This window comes from Ictalurus furcatus, chromosome 22 (assembly GCF_023375685.1).
Source record: "Ictalurus furcatus strain D&B chromosome 22, Billie_1.0, whole genome shotgun sequence".
Lineage (NCBI taxonomy): Eukaryota > Metazoa > Chordata > Actinopteri > Siluriformes > Ictaluridae > Ictalurus > Ictalurus furcatus.
Window position 1 is genome coordinate 15,013,649 of NC_071276.1, and position 11,649 is coordinate 15,025,297.

The 11,649-nt window shown below is 39.4% G+C and overlaps 2 protein-coding genes across 3 annotated transcripts in view; both read right to left on the reverse strand.

Annotated features, from left to right (window-relative positions):
• epg5 (ectopic P-granules autophagy protein 5 homolog (C. elegans)) overlaps positions 1 to 2,367 on the reverse strand; it is a 29,491-nt gene extending 27,124 nt beyond the window's left edge. Inside the window, exons 1-3 of one of the 2 annotated variants that reach the window (XM_053654090.1) lie at positions 1,882 to 2,367; positions 1,440 to 1,561; positions 167 to 1,063 (exon numbers count right to left, since the gene is read on the reverse strand). In XM_053654090.1, coding sequence (XP_053510065.1) covers positions 167 to 1,063; positions 1,440 to 1,496 — 954 coding nt within the window. In that variant the 5' untranslated portion in view covers positions 1,497 to 1,561; positions 1,882 to 2,367. Of the gene's footprint in view, positions 1 to 166; positions 1,064 to 1,439; positions 1,581 to 1,881 lie in introns of both variants that reach the window. The other variant, XM_053654091.1, reaches the window with a different exon arrangement.
• A 1,846-nt stretch (positions 2,368 to 4,213) lies between these two features.
• On the reverse strand, positions 4,214 to 10,242 carry riok2 (RIO kinase 2 (yeast)). Its single transcript, XM_053654092.1, has 10 exons — positions 10,085 to 10,242; positions 9,487 to 9,625; positions 9,248 to 9,364; positions 7,638 to 7,813; positions 7,252 to 7,340; positions 6,700 to 6,891; positions 6,419 to 6,511; positions 5,910 to 6,335; positions 5,690 to 5,786; positions 4,214 to 4,510 (listed from the first exon to the last, which is right to left on the reverse strand). Exons 1-10 carry the CDS (start codon positions 10,148 to 10,150, stop codon positions 4,349 to 4,351), a joined length of 1,557 nt encoding a protein of 518 aa, XP_053510067.1. The 5' UTR covers positions 10,151 to 10,242; the 3' UTR covers positions 4,214 to 4,348.
• Between the last annotated feature and the right edge of the window lie 1,407 nt (positions 10,243 to 11,649).

Below are 11,649 nucleotides of genomic sequence, written 5' to 3' on the forward strand. Positions count from 1 at the left end.
TCAAAGCTTGCAGCATAATTCACGTTGGTAATGGATGATGAAAATATTTTTGTATCAGTATTGTGTACTAGATTCTAACATCACCAGTGTAACTATTTGAGGTTTTTTTTAACCGCAGTAGATCACTCATAACCCTAACAGGAAAATAAAGAAGTCGTATTTCAACCTGCAGCGTGAGCTGTTCATCCTTGAAGCTCCACAGTCGGTTCTGTGTACTCTTGCAGTCCGAAATGGTCGCCTGTAACTCAGTCTGTGCCTGCACCAGCTGCTTCCGGCATCTCCAGTAATTCAGCAACAGCTCATGAAGCTCATGGCCTTCTTGATGAACCATGGCCTGGAATTCTGAAGCATGAAGCTCAACATTCTCCAGCCAGGAACCTGGCTCCCACATCCTGAGCTGCTCGCTGGTGAATGGCTGGACCTCCTGACATGTACGAGGCAGCTCTGGATACAGCCTTTCCTGTGGTCTCTCGACTTTGGCTAGCTCCACTGGAACTAGGCTGGGAGGTGAAATCTCTTGATCAGCCAGAGGAAGAATGGCTGGAGCTGGACTGATTTGCTCAACTGTGTTTGTGTTTGCAGCTTCAACTACTAAAGGCATAAGAGATGTCTGTGGTAGGTCAGTGGTAACAGAGGACATGTCAACCAGGAATTGGGGTTCAGATGGAACAGGGAGTGATGGATAAAGAGAAGACACTTCAAACGGCTCGATTTTAGTGCTAAAGCTTTCCGGATCGCACGGGCTCAACTGAGATGACGCGGAATACTGGCCCATTTCAATCACAGGGTCTTGTGATAACAGCTTGGATGCTGTGTCCTCAGTGCTAGACGATATCTCTACAGCATCAGATCTATCGAACATAAGATCTTTGTTTTGATCCTCCTCCTCTTTTTCATTTTGGTCTGCCGAGGGCTGTGTATTCAGAGGCTCGTTAACAGAAACCGGCGGCTCAGGGGGAAGACTGAGAGGAATGTCCGTAAATTCAGCAGTGAGTTCAGGAGCAAGAGGGTTTAGTACGGCAGGTCCAGCAGCTTTTCGTAGGCTCCGAGTCTGCTTTTTATCCTATGGTAGAAAAGAAATAACCTCACACCTTTAGCAAGGAAATTACAATAACAAATTAGGATAAGATACATTTTGCCCTGCTGAAAAAAACACTAGAAACCCTCATAGAATTTGTAATGGTTTTAATGGGAATTGTATAGGTTTTAATGGCAAATGTAGGTCCCTGTGGGTCTCTACTGGCAATTTTGCTTTCTATTGGTGGCATGTTATGTCCAATGGATACTATTAAGGACTATTAATTGTAGTGGTTTTAATAGATAGCTGATGGTATTGTAGTGGAAACCATTAGAATTTCTGTGATGGTGTCTGGGGTTTTTCCCCCAGCAGGGTGTACAGAGGTGTTTGGGGTTGTTGTTGTTTGTTGTTTTTTTTTTACCTGTGACTTGACAGAAGATTTTGTCTTTGATTTCTTTGGTCTCACTGCTTCAGCCATATTTACATATACACATAGACCGCCTCTGTTCAGTTCAGTTCAGTTTGATTACATCTACACACTTCCTGTGAAATAATGAAGCACCTTCAACAACAAAATAGTTAATGGAGAGCAATTCTCGTGTGTACAATATCTACCTAACGATACTAAATCTTCTTTCTAACTAAACTGTTGACTAATGCATAGAACACCTTTTAAAGCGCCTGAAGTCTGATGTTTTTATGGCCATCCATGGGCAAACAGGCGTACACTCACTGTTTGCAGTATTTACCATGCTTATCGAAAAACAAGTTAATAATCTACTGTAACGTAGTGCTCACTTAGTTAAAGTTATACTGGTTTAGATCGCGGTCAAAAAACACTGATCTTTAAAAACAACACTCACCATAACTGACACAAGTGTCAACACTTACAAATACTGGACTAATAACGAGCTCCATAGGACCTTCCACTTGGTATGTTTGTTTTGGTCTGGGTTCTTCCGGAAACTCTTTCGCAAACCAAAGGGTCACGTGACGCTTCACTTTCCGACGGCACCCGAGCAGGGACAATTATAAATTTTATTTTCATTTTCTCCATAAAAATGGCACTAGACTTCAGAAAAATGCATCATGAAATACGGACGTTGTAAATATTCATAACAGAAAACGCGATCAAGAACACAAACGCCCCGCCCCTTCCGCAGGAAACAGTCAAACGTTCATCCCAGTGGGCGTGGCCTATATTTGCATATGGGAACGTTATTGGCTCTGGCATTTTATAGCGCTGTCATTTCTTGTCACGTGATAAATATTAGCTTTCGTTCCCCCAGATAGAAGCAGCAAAACTGCTTCAGTGAGTTTTCACGTTTTGTCCAGTCATTCTTGCGTGCTTTTAACGAGGAATTTTAACAGAGAATAATAAGTTTTAGGAATTTTTTAAAAATTAATAAGAAGTAAATATCTATTATAAATATGAGTAGTCCTCCGGGTATTCTGGTTTCCTCCCCCAGTCCAAAGACATGTGTTGTAGGGTGTTTGGCATCTCTAAATTGTTCGTAGTGCGTGAATGGGTGTGTGAGTGTGTGTGCGATTGTGCCCTGTGTAGGTTTGGCATCCCATCCAGGGTATCCCCAACATTGTGCCCCGAATTCCCTGGTATAGGCTCCAGGCTCCCCCGTGACCTGTGTAGGATAAGCCTTATGGAAAATGGATGGATGGAAATATCAGTAATGGTTTAATATAACAGCTTCTCTTTTGCTAGGGAGTCCTGTAATGATCTTCCCATTATGGGACATCCATCCATCCATCTCACTTACGCTAAACAGGGTTGCATGGAGCCTATACCAGGGAGCTCAGGGCACAAGGCAGGGGACACCCTGGATGTGGTGGCAGGGCACAATCAAACACACACTCACACGCCCATTCACACACTACAGACAATTTAGAAATGTCAAGCAACCAACAACACATGTCTTCGGATTGGGGGAAGAAACCAGAGTACCTGGAGGAGGACACTAAAGCATGGGGAGAACATGCAAACACAGGGAGGAGGTGGGATTTGAACCCCCAACCCTGGAGGTGCGAGGCAAATGTGCTAACCACTATGGCCCCATTATGGAACATAATTCTAGGCATTTCCAGACAGTGTCAAAATATGATACTGCCCCCCCAAAAAAAAGGTTCCTGAAAATCTTCCTGCTTAGGATATTTTTGCTGACCAGAAAACATCCTCCACCAATGTATTTTAAACAGATTTCCAGTCTGAAAATTAGAACCTTTATTCTGACCATTGCATTGACACATTTTTCTTTTCAGATAGCCTAAAATACTGTACCTTCACTTAAATAGTGGAAATACAGTATCAGTTTCTTGGAAACCCTTAAAGCAGTCCAGGATTTAAAAAACAAAACATAGGGATTTTGGGGGTCCAGTTGTGGCAGGACTGAGCAGCAGAGCTTGTGTGTGTGAGGTCTCACGACTGTGGTTTTATGCTCACTTCAATTTTCTCCTGCTAGTACTAGGCTTTGGACTGAATCTTCTTAACCTCTGAGTTACAACATTCCCCGAGACATCACTCACGTGCACAATTAAATGAGGAACAAGGGATAGACAGAAAATCTTAAACTAACTAACACAAATATACTTTATGGGAGAAATATTTAGCTAAAGATGAAATTATACATCTTATTTGACTATAATTCAAACATGCACAATCTAAACAGATTTTATTGTATATAATATTGTACAAATTGTTTATTCATAAAGCCAAATCAAGGGCATTTTGTGAAATGTGACCTCACACACATTTGTCACAATGATTATATAATCGTTTGTTAATTCTACTAAACCCGTATTATTTTCTTAACCACATTGTGTTAAAGAAAGCAACAACAGTTCAAGATTTTGACTCTCACTTTATAAGAGCAATATTTGAACTAAGAAACTCTTCCATCTATCCGTTTTTGTTGTTGAAACAGAGACTGCGCTTGTTCGATGAAAATGTTTTCTTAGTATACGAATCTAAAATTTGATACCTTGTACATGCATTTAATTATTAAACTTCATCGAGCTGTCCTCACTCTATGATATACGAGCACACTTTTTTTTTTACTCTTAAAATATACATTGCTACATCATAGCTGTAAATTCATACAAATAAAACATATTTCTGCTGCAACTGAGTGCCATTAATGAGGTCACGCAACAAAACTGGCAGAAATAACAACTACTTAGAAGTTCAATATAAACAATTTATTAATGTTACATGCAGCTTAATTAAATGCCCCCCAAGTGAGTTTTAAAGGGCAAGGTCATACACACAGATGAAGTCCAGTCCAAGATTATGCTGTGGTAAATCAGTCCTTTATGTCCTCATCCCCAGAACTGGGCTGCTTCCAGGCTACTCTTGATGTTGCTCAGGTTTTCTCTCCTCTCTTTAGTCACCAGGTTGGCTTCTCCTTTCTGCAGGCGTCTCCTCTGAGCAGCCTTCTGCTCCTTAGTCAGCTGTTTCTTCACTTTCTGTCTGATCACCGACTGTAGAAGACAACATTCAAGAGTGTCAACTTAGTGAGACATGCCACAGATAATTCTAACTATATTAACTAATTTACTAGTACACCTGTTCAAGAATACACCAATAAAATATACAGTATAATGCAAAAGATAACTTCTCATTCAATTTGAGTAGGAAAAAATTAATACATATAGCTCTATTTACAGTCTACAATCAAACTGAATGTTTTCCTATTGATGACGAAGCTCCTTTGCCTCAATTTGAATACGATGAAGAGTCTGTGATCCATTTTGGTAAGTAGACATATGACAGAGGTTCACGGATATCACAAATATTTACATCGGCATAAGCAAGACATTAAGTTTTGCACAGTTAAGTCTGGTTTTATAGAGTAAAAAAAATTGCATGTGAGGAATTCTGGAAGTGTATGCCACATGATTTACCTTTCAGATCTTTTTTACGGTTTAGTTTTATATTTTGTGAATCTGACAACAGTTCTCTTTAGTTGCACACTCAAAAGTTTGTATTTCATTTGACATGCTCTAGTTAGTTTATTACTAGAATATAGAATAAAGTGTCTTATGCCTCCCAAGCAGTTTGCTTTGAGTCATCAGGTTTCAGTGGAAATCTGGAAAAAAATAACTATTACAAGAAAATAATGAATAAAGAAAAAAATATTAACTTTTCACAGTTATTAAAAAAAAAAAGGGATAAAAAGATATCATATAAAAAGCCTTTAAAGACACAAATATCAATAATTAAAAGTAGAATTCAGTAACAAAAGAAATGCGGATACAAATACACAGGCAAAAGTAAAAGAAAAATAAACCTTAAAAAACGACCACTCTTGTAGAACAATAAAAGTGTGAGATTTCACAATTTTTTTTTTTTAATAAAAGCCCCCAACTGAAAAGCCTGAAATTTGAAAGTGGAATACACATTCAAATTTACATTACTTACGATTTTTTTTTTTAATGCAACAACATATAATAAAAACAAACCACATTAAATCTTTTGGTTCAAAACAGGGGTGCATAAACTTTTGTACTCGGATATAAATATTCACAATAGAAATGCATCTCTTTGATGTGTCTACTTACAAATATCATCCATTGATCCTCATTATCAATTATATATAAATTTATATATATCTACCTTTTTATTTTTTATTTTTTACCCAGTAGCCACTCACTACTCACTTGAGGAATTGTGGACTGGCTGGTGACGCTTCCGATGGACATTTCACTGGTTGTTCTTTGTCTGTGCTCATTCACATGGAGTAAGCTATCTTGATCTCTGTGAAAATCAGAGCAAGCAAACATGCTCAGCTAGTGTGCTTGGCAAAATATACTTCTTCATGGCTGCAAGAGATAAAATGTGATCAAATGTTGCTTGATGAATCATATTAAGTAATGTTACCTGAAAGGCTTGAACTCTTTGTTGTAAGCTGAAAGATCGACCAAATCCGGGCATTTGTCCTCATTCTCCTCAAACTCCTCGTTGTTTTCCAACCTTCTGGAACTGTCTGTAACTAAATCGTTAACGCCGTCAGAACAGAGCTCCTTCCCTGAGCTCGCTTCTCCATGTTGCTCCTCTGTGTGTGTCTCTCCGGACGAGGTCTCATTCCCAATCTTCAGGCCCTCAAGTTCCAGAATAGCATGTTTATACTCCTCCATGTCAATAGACTCCTCACAAACAGGCTCTGCTGCTTCAGGAGCGCCGTCTTCATCTTCACTGAGGTTTTCTTCACCCTCGGGGCCGACTGGGTGGAGAAGCTGGTCGTCCTGCTGCAACTCTTTGGTGTAACCGCTGGCTGAGATCTCGACATCGAGAGAGCAGGCTTTTCTGAAAGTAGAGGAAAATACAAGCAACTGTATTGTACGCTATGATGTACATTTTATTTAACACACAACATGCAAAATAATTACCTGATATCTTTAAACGTCGGGTACAGCTCACTTTCATAGTTGAATCGTTTAATGAAGAAGTCTCTAATGCACTTGACATCTCTGTCAAAATACCTGAGGAAAAAAAATTCAATAAGCTAAGATGTAGTTTTAATCCATTACTTTGATTTTTAAACAATTAATCTACCTACAGATTTCCATTTTACAGACTGAATATGAATAGAAAAAAAAGGATTAGTTAACTCCTAACTTTGTATAAATTTTTTTTATTTAAAAAAAAAAAAAAAAAAAAAAAAATTCACCATTGTCCATTTGTATGAGAAGTGGACACCATTTGCGGGAAGTCAATCATTGTTACGTGATCGTTGTCGTCGAGCATCAGATTGAACTCGTTAAAATCTCCATGAATAAGTCCATGATTGGCCAGTTTGACTATCAGCTCCATGATTTCACTGTACAATGAGGCAGGGTCTTGAATTTCACGCACTTGACACCTAGCACAGAAAGACAATAATCATCCAAATGTAAAATCAAATTCAGACTGCAGTCCTGAAGTGCGGACAAAGACAAAGAGCATGGCGTCTGAGTGCCCAGTCCACAGTTCTTTAGCACAATGAAACTTTTCGCAAAGTGGAACTTTTTAGAATGAATTTGTGTCTACATTTATGGTTGTAAATGATAATTAGATTAATAATACATATATTTTATGCATTTATGACTTACTAAACTTTTTACTAAAGAAATAATAATCCCATTTAACTACTGATGGCAAACTCGCGAATTATCAAATCCGTGAACTTTAAACCTACGAATGCAGAAGGCCGACTGTATAACTACACAGATAATCAACTCACAAAGGATAGCCATTGAGGAGCTCCATAACGACCGCATGTCTATTGTAGTCCACTGGCTTTGGAACAGGAAAGCCCCGGTCATACAGGGCCTGTACAGAAATAAAACACTATTAAATATATTATTCCAAATGAAAAAAATTGAATGCGGTGCACTAGACTTGTGTCTTATACGTGTTTACACCCATTCCTGAGTCAAATAGATTGACCTTAAAACTACATACGCATGTAGTTTAAATGCATATGAGAATAGTATTTTGTGCAGAGATTCAAGCAAGGATACCTATAATCACAATACACTAGTACTGCTACATCTCTGTCTTAAAAGGGTCTGTCTCAGCTCATTATAATTAGTGAACCTGTTTAAGAAATCGAGGCATGAAAATTACTTTCATGTAGGCGTATTCCTTCATAGCGGAGAGCCGGGACAGGTAGAGCCAAGACATGTTGCGTCTGTGTTTGTGGTAATCACGTTTATTCTTCAGGTTCCGGAAAGATGTTCTTCCGAGTCTGTGGAGCTTCAGAGCAAACTGCTCCCCTTCTTCATTGGCTACGATGTAAATGTCTGGAATGGGGGGGGGGGGGGACAAAAAAAAACATGCTTCTCATTTCATCATCCTTAATAACTAGTCCATGCTCTTTGGACACCGCACTGAAGTCCATGTAACAATGCTATAATAAATATAAAATGTACTCAGGAAGAATTTAAGGCAAATTTAAATGTTATAAATGTTTAAATGCTACTATAAATCTAAACAGAGCTCTCATCTGAAACCAAATTTGACAGCAATAAATAAATAAATATATATATAATCATAACACATTATATAAATCATACACATGGTTCATAACTGCCAAAGTTTGGGCTTTTAAGGAATTATTTATTTATTTATTTTAAAGAAGCTTGCAAAATCATGAATTTAATCAGCAACCAGGGACGTTAGATAGACTGTTAGCCATGTAAAAACTATTAAAAAACATATTTCTAAATAGACCCTTTTCTTGCATGTGAGGGCTAATTACTTTAAAAAAGTGAAACCTGGAGAAGGAAGGAAGGGTTTGGATTTGATTGAACATATAATCTGCACATGAATAATTCAGCCACTCGAACGTCTCAAACCAGCATAATATCTTTTCATCATAAAACGTTTTGGCTATCCTGACACGAGACTAGGCTAGTATGGTGTCATGAGCCAAGATAAGGCACAAATAAACTATCATTGTATGGGTTTAGCTGCTACAGTGCCATGCAGAATATGTTAGCGGTCCTTATGCTCTGCTCATATCATGTTCACGTACCTCGGAACACATACAGACATTCGCACACCTTGTTTTCCTCCTCAGCATGAGAGGATGTTAATGTTTCAGATTCAACCCTTTTACTGGTTTAAAACAAAACAAAACAAAACCATAAATCGGTGTATATCCATTTTCCCCCTCACACTAACTGACTGTGAATTGAGAGAATTGAGAGATTGTCAGCCAATAAGACATGAGTATTTCCACGCATTTTCCTGCAAACCCTGTCTGATTGGTCTCGCCTCCGTTCACTGAAGATATAAAATTACAACCCTTCTTTTACTGACGTTCAGTTACGCAGTTCTGAGTCCAATTCCCAGGCCGGGTTAATCTCCGGGCAGCAACAATGTCCAGTATAAAACACCACAAAAAAGCTGATGAAGTATTATGAGATGATATGCATAGTAATTACAATACAGTAACTGGATTTCAAACCAGTTAGCTACAAGTGTAAATACATGCGGTTAAATTATTATCAGCATAAATAATGACTCTGACTGAATAGTCCACATCTTCCCAACCTTTGGAGTACTCTTGGAGTACCCCTGTTCTGCACATAGTGTTTCCCGTGGTTCCAACACATCTAAAGCGGGTGTGTTAAGAGTGGCAAAAACACTCAACTGTGCAGCACAAGAGGTACCTCAGGACCAGGGTTTGTGAACCTGTGGCCTAGAATGAGAAAGAAAACAATAATGCTGACCAGACTCTTTGCCGACGCCCATTTGGTTTCCCACAGACAAAATGACATTTCGAGATGACAGCGCCTTCAGAGCCAGATAATCATAACCACCATAGTTCAGACGATATCCCTGTACAGCTGGAAAACAAAACCAAAACAGCACTGACAGGTTAAACACAATTCATCTCGAGACAGAATCTCAGACAACAAAGTGAACGAATGATCTCTCCGAGAGCAATCAACAGGCGGACGATCTTTACTTCTGGTGCGCTCGTAGGCCAGCAGTTTGTGTTTGACCAGCTCTCTCAGGACTTTATTGCATCCTCCATGTCTCAGGCTCGCGATGGATGCGATCAAGTTGACCGGGACGAACTCGTGATTCTTCATTCCCATTTCAACCTGCTCGCAGACGAAAAATCAGTTAGACCTCGTGAAGACTCCTTAAGATTTTTAACATCAAGCAGAAGAAAATAGCAAGTACATTTGATCATAATCCACAGGATCCCAACCCTGGTCCTGGATTAACCCTCTGTCCTGCACATTTGAGAGTTTTCCCTGCTCTAATCAGCTAATTAACAGCCCTTCTTGAATTGAAATGGGTGCATTAGAGCAGGGAAAACGCTAAAAAGTGTAGGACATGGAGTACTTCAGGACCAGGGTTGGAAACCTCTGTCATATTCCTTATTATCGTTATCATTCTTACCACGTGATTGCTATGGATCTATATAAAACTCACGGCACAATGTTAATGCCACTTACATGATTGTAAAGTAGATTTATAGCCTCGCTCAGTTTGATCAAGTTAGTCTCAGACAGATCAGCCATGTTAGCTATCAAGATGTGATAAAAGATACTCACAGCCGTCAACACCCGAAAATCATCTCGAGAGAGATATCTGAGCACAACGACGTTTAATTTACCCATAATGTTAAACAACTCTAGTTATTTAGATTACGTGTGTCCACAACATATGCGCACAAAACGCATGGAAATCCCGGAAGAAATAAACAAGACGTTTATTTCCGTGTTGGGGGCGGAGCTGAACAGGCAGTAGTGCAGTACCGCCCCCTGGCGGAATGGAGAATATTTCAGACAGCTGAATAAATAAATGAACAGGGCAAGGGGAAGAAAAAGACTTAAATAGATGTTTATTCTTCGTTTTAAAAAGCTATCTAAAAATGACAAATAAATAAATAATTGATAATTATATGCACCAGTATAATTGCAGAAGTTTCAAAACGTCAAGGAAACAATTTGATAAAAACAAAACAATTCAATCCCAGTTAATGGGCATGTTCCTGTATAATACTGCGGTCTGCAAGGTTTTATCATTTTACATCGTTAGCAGCAGATCTTTTCAGTCCTGTAAGTTGAGAGGTGGGGCCTCCATGGATCAGACTTGTTTGTCCAGTACATCTCACAGATGCTCGATCAGATTGAGATCTGGGGAATTTGGAGGCCGAGTCAACACCTTGAACTCTTTGTCATGTTCCTCAAACCATTCCTGAACAATTTTTGCAATGTGGCAAGGCGCATTATCCTGCTGAATGAGCCCACTGCCATTAGGGAATATTGTTGTCAAGAAGGGGTGTACTTAGTTTTCAACAATATTTAGGTAGGTGGTATGTGTCAAAGTAACATCCAGATGAATACCAGGATCCAGGGTTTTCCAGCAGAACATTGCCCAGAGCATCACACATCCTCTGGCTTGCCTTCTTCCCATAGTGCATCCTGGTGTATCTCTTCCCCAGGTAAGCGACGCACTCGGTCATCCACATGATGTAAAAGAAAACATGATTCATCAGACCAGGCCACCTTCTGCCATTGCTCCATGGTCCAGTTCTGATGCTCATGTGCCCTTTGTAGGCACTTTTGGTGGTGGACAGGGGTCAGCATGGGCACTCTGACCGGTCTGCAGCTACGCAGCAAGCTGCAATACACTGTGTTCTGACACCTTTCTATCATATCTAACATTAACTTTTTCAGAAGTTTGTGCTACAGTAGCTCTTCTGTCAAACCAGAACATATAGGCTAACCTTCGCTCATTAGCCTAGAGTGCCCATGACCACTTTTGGTAGGTACTAACCACTGCATACCGAGAACACCCAACAAAACCTGCTGTTTTGGAGATGCTCTGACCCAGTCATCTAATCATCACAATTTGGACCTTGTCAGTCACTCATGCCTATTTTTCCAACTTTCAACACATCTGACTGCTCACTTGCTGCCTAATATATCCCACCCCTTGACAGGCACCATTGTTTAGAGATAATCAATGTTATTCACTTCACCTGTCATTGGGTTTAATGGCTGATCAGCGTACATGTACGTATGTGGTATATTTAATGTCAGATTTATTTTGATAAACTTAATATTCTCCAGCATGCTGTTAATATAAGACACAACTAGGATGCATGATCAAA

What these genes read in the sequence shown, in the direction of transcription:
- riok2 (XM_053654092.1), bottom strand. Translation starts at nt 10,150, where the DNA reads ATGGGTAAATTAAACGTCGTTGTGCTCAGATATCTCTCTCGAGATGAT. An exon ending in GGGCGTCGGCAAAGAGTCTG is followed by an intron (nt 7,814 to 9,247) that starts GTCAGCATTATT and finishes CCCCCATTCCAG; the next exon opens with ACATTTACATCGTAGCCAAT. An exon ending in CCGACGTTTAAAGATATCAG is followed by an intron (nt 6,336 to 6,418) that starts GTAATTATTTTG and finishes CTCTACTTTCAG; the next exon opens with AAAAGCCTGCTCTCTCGATG.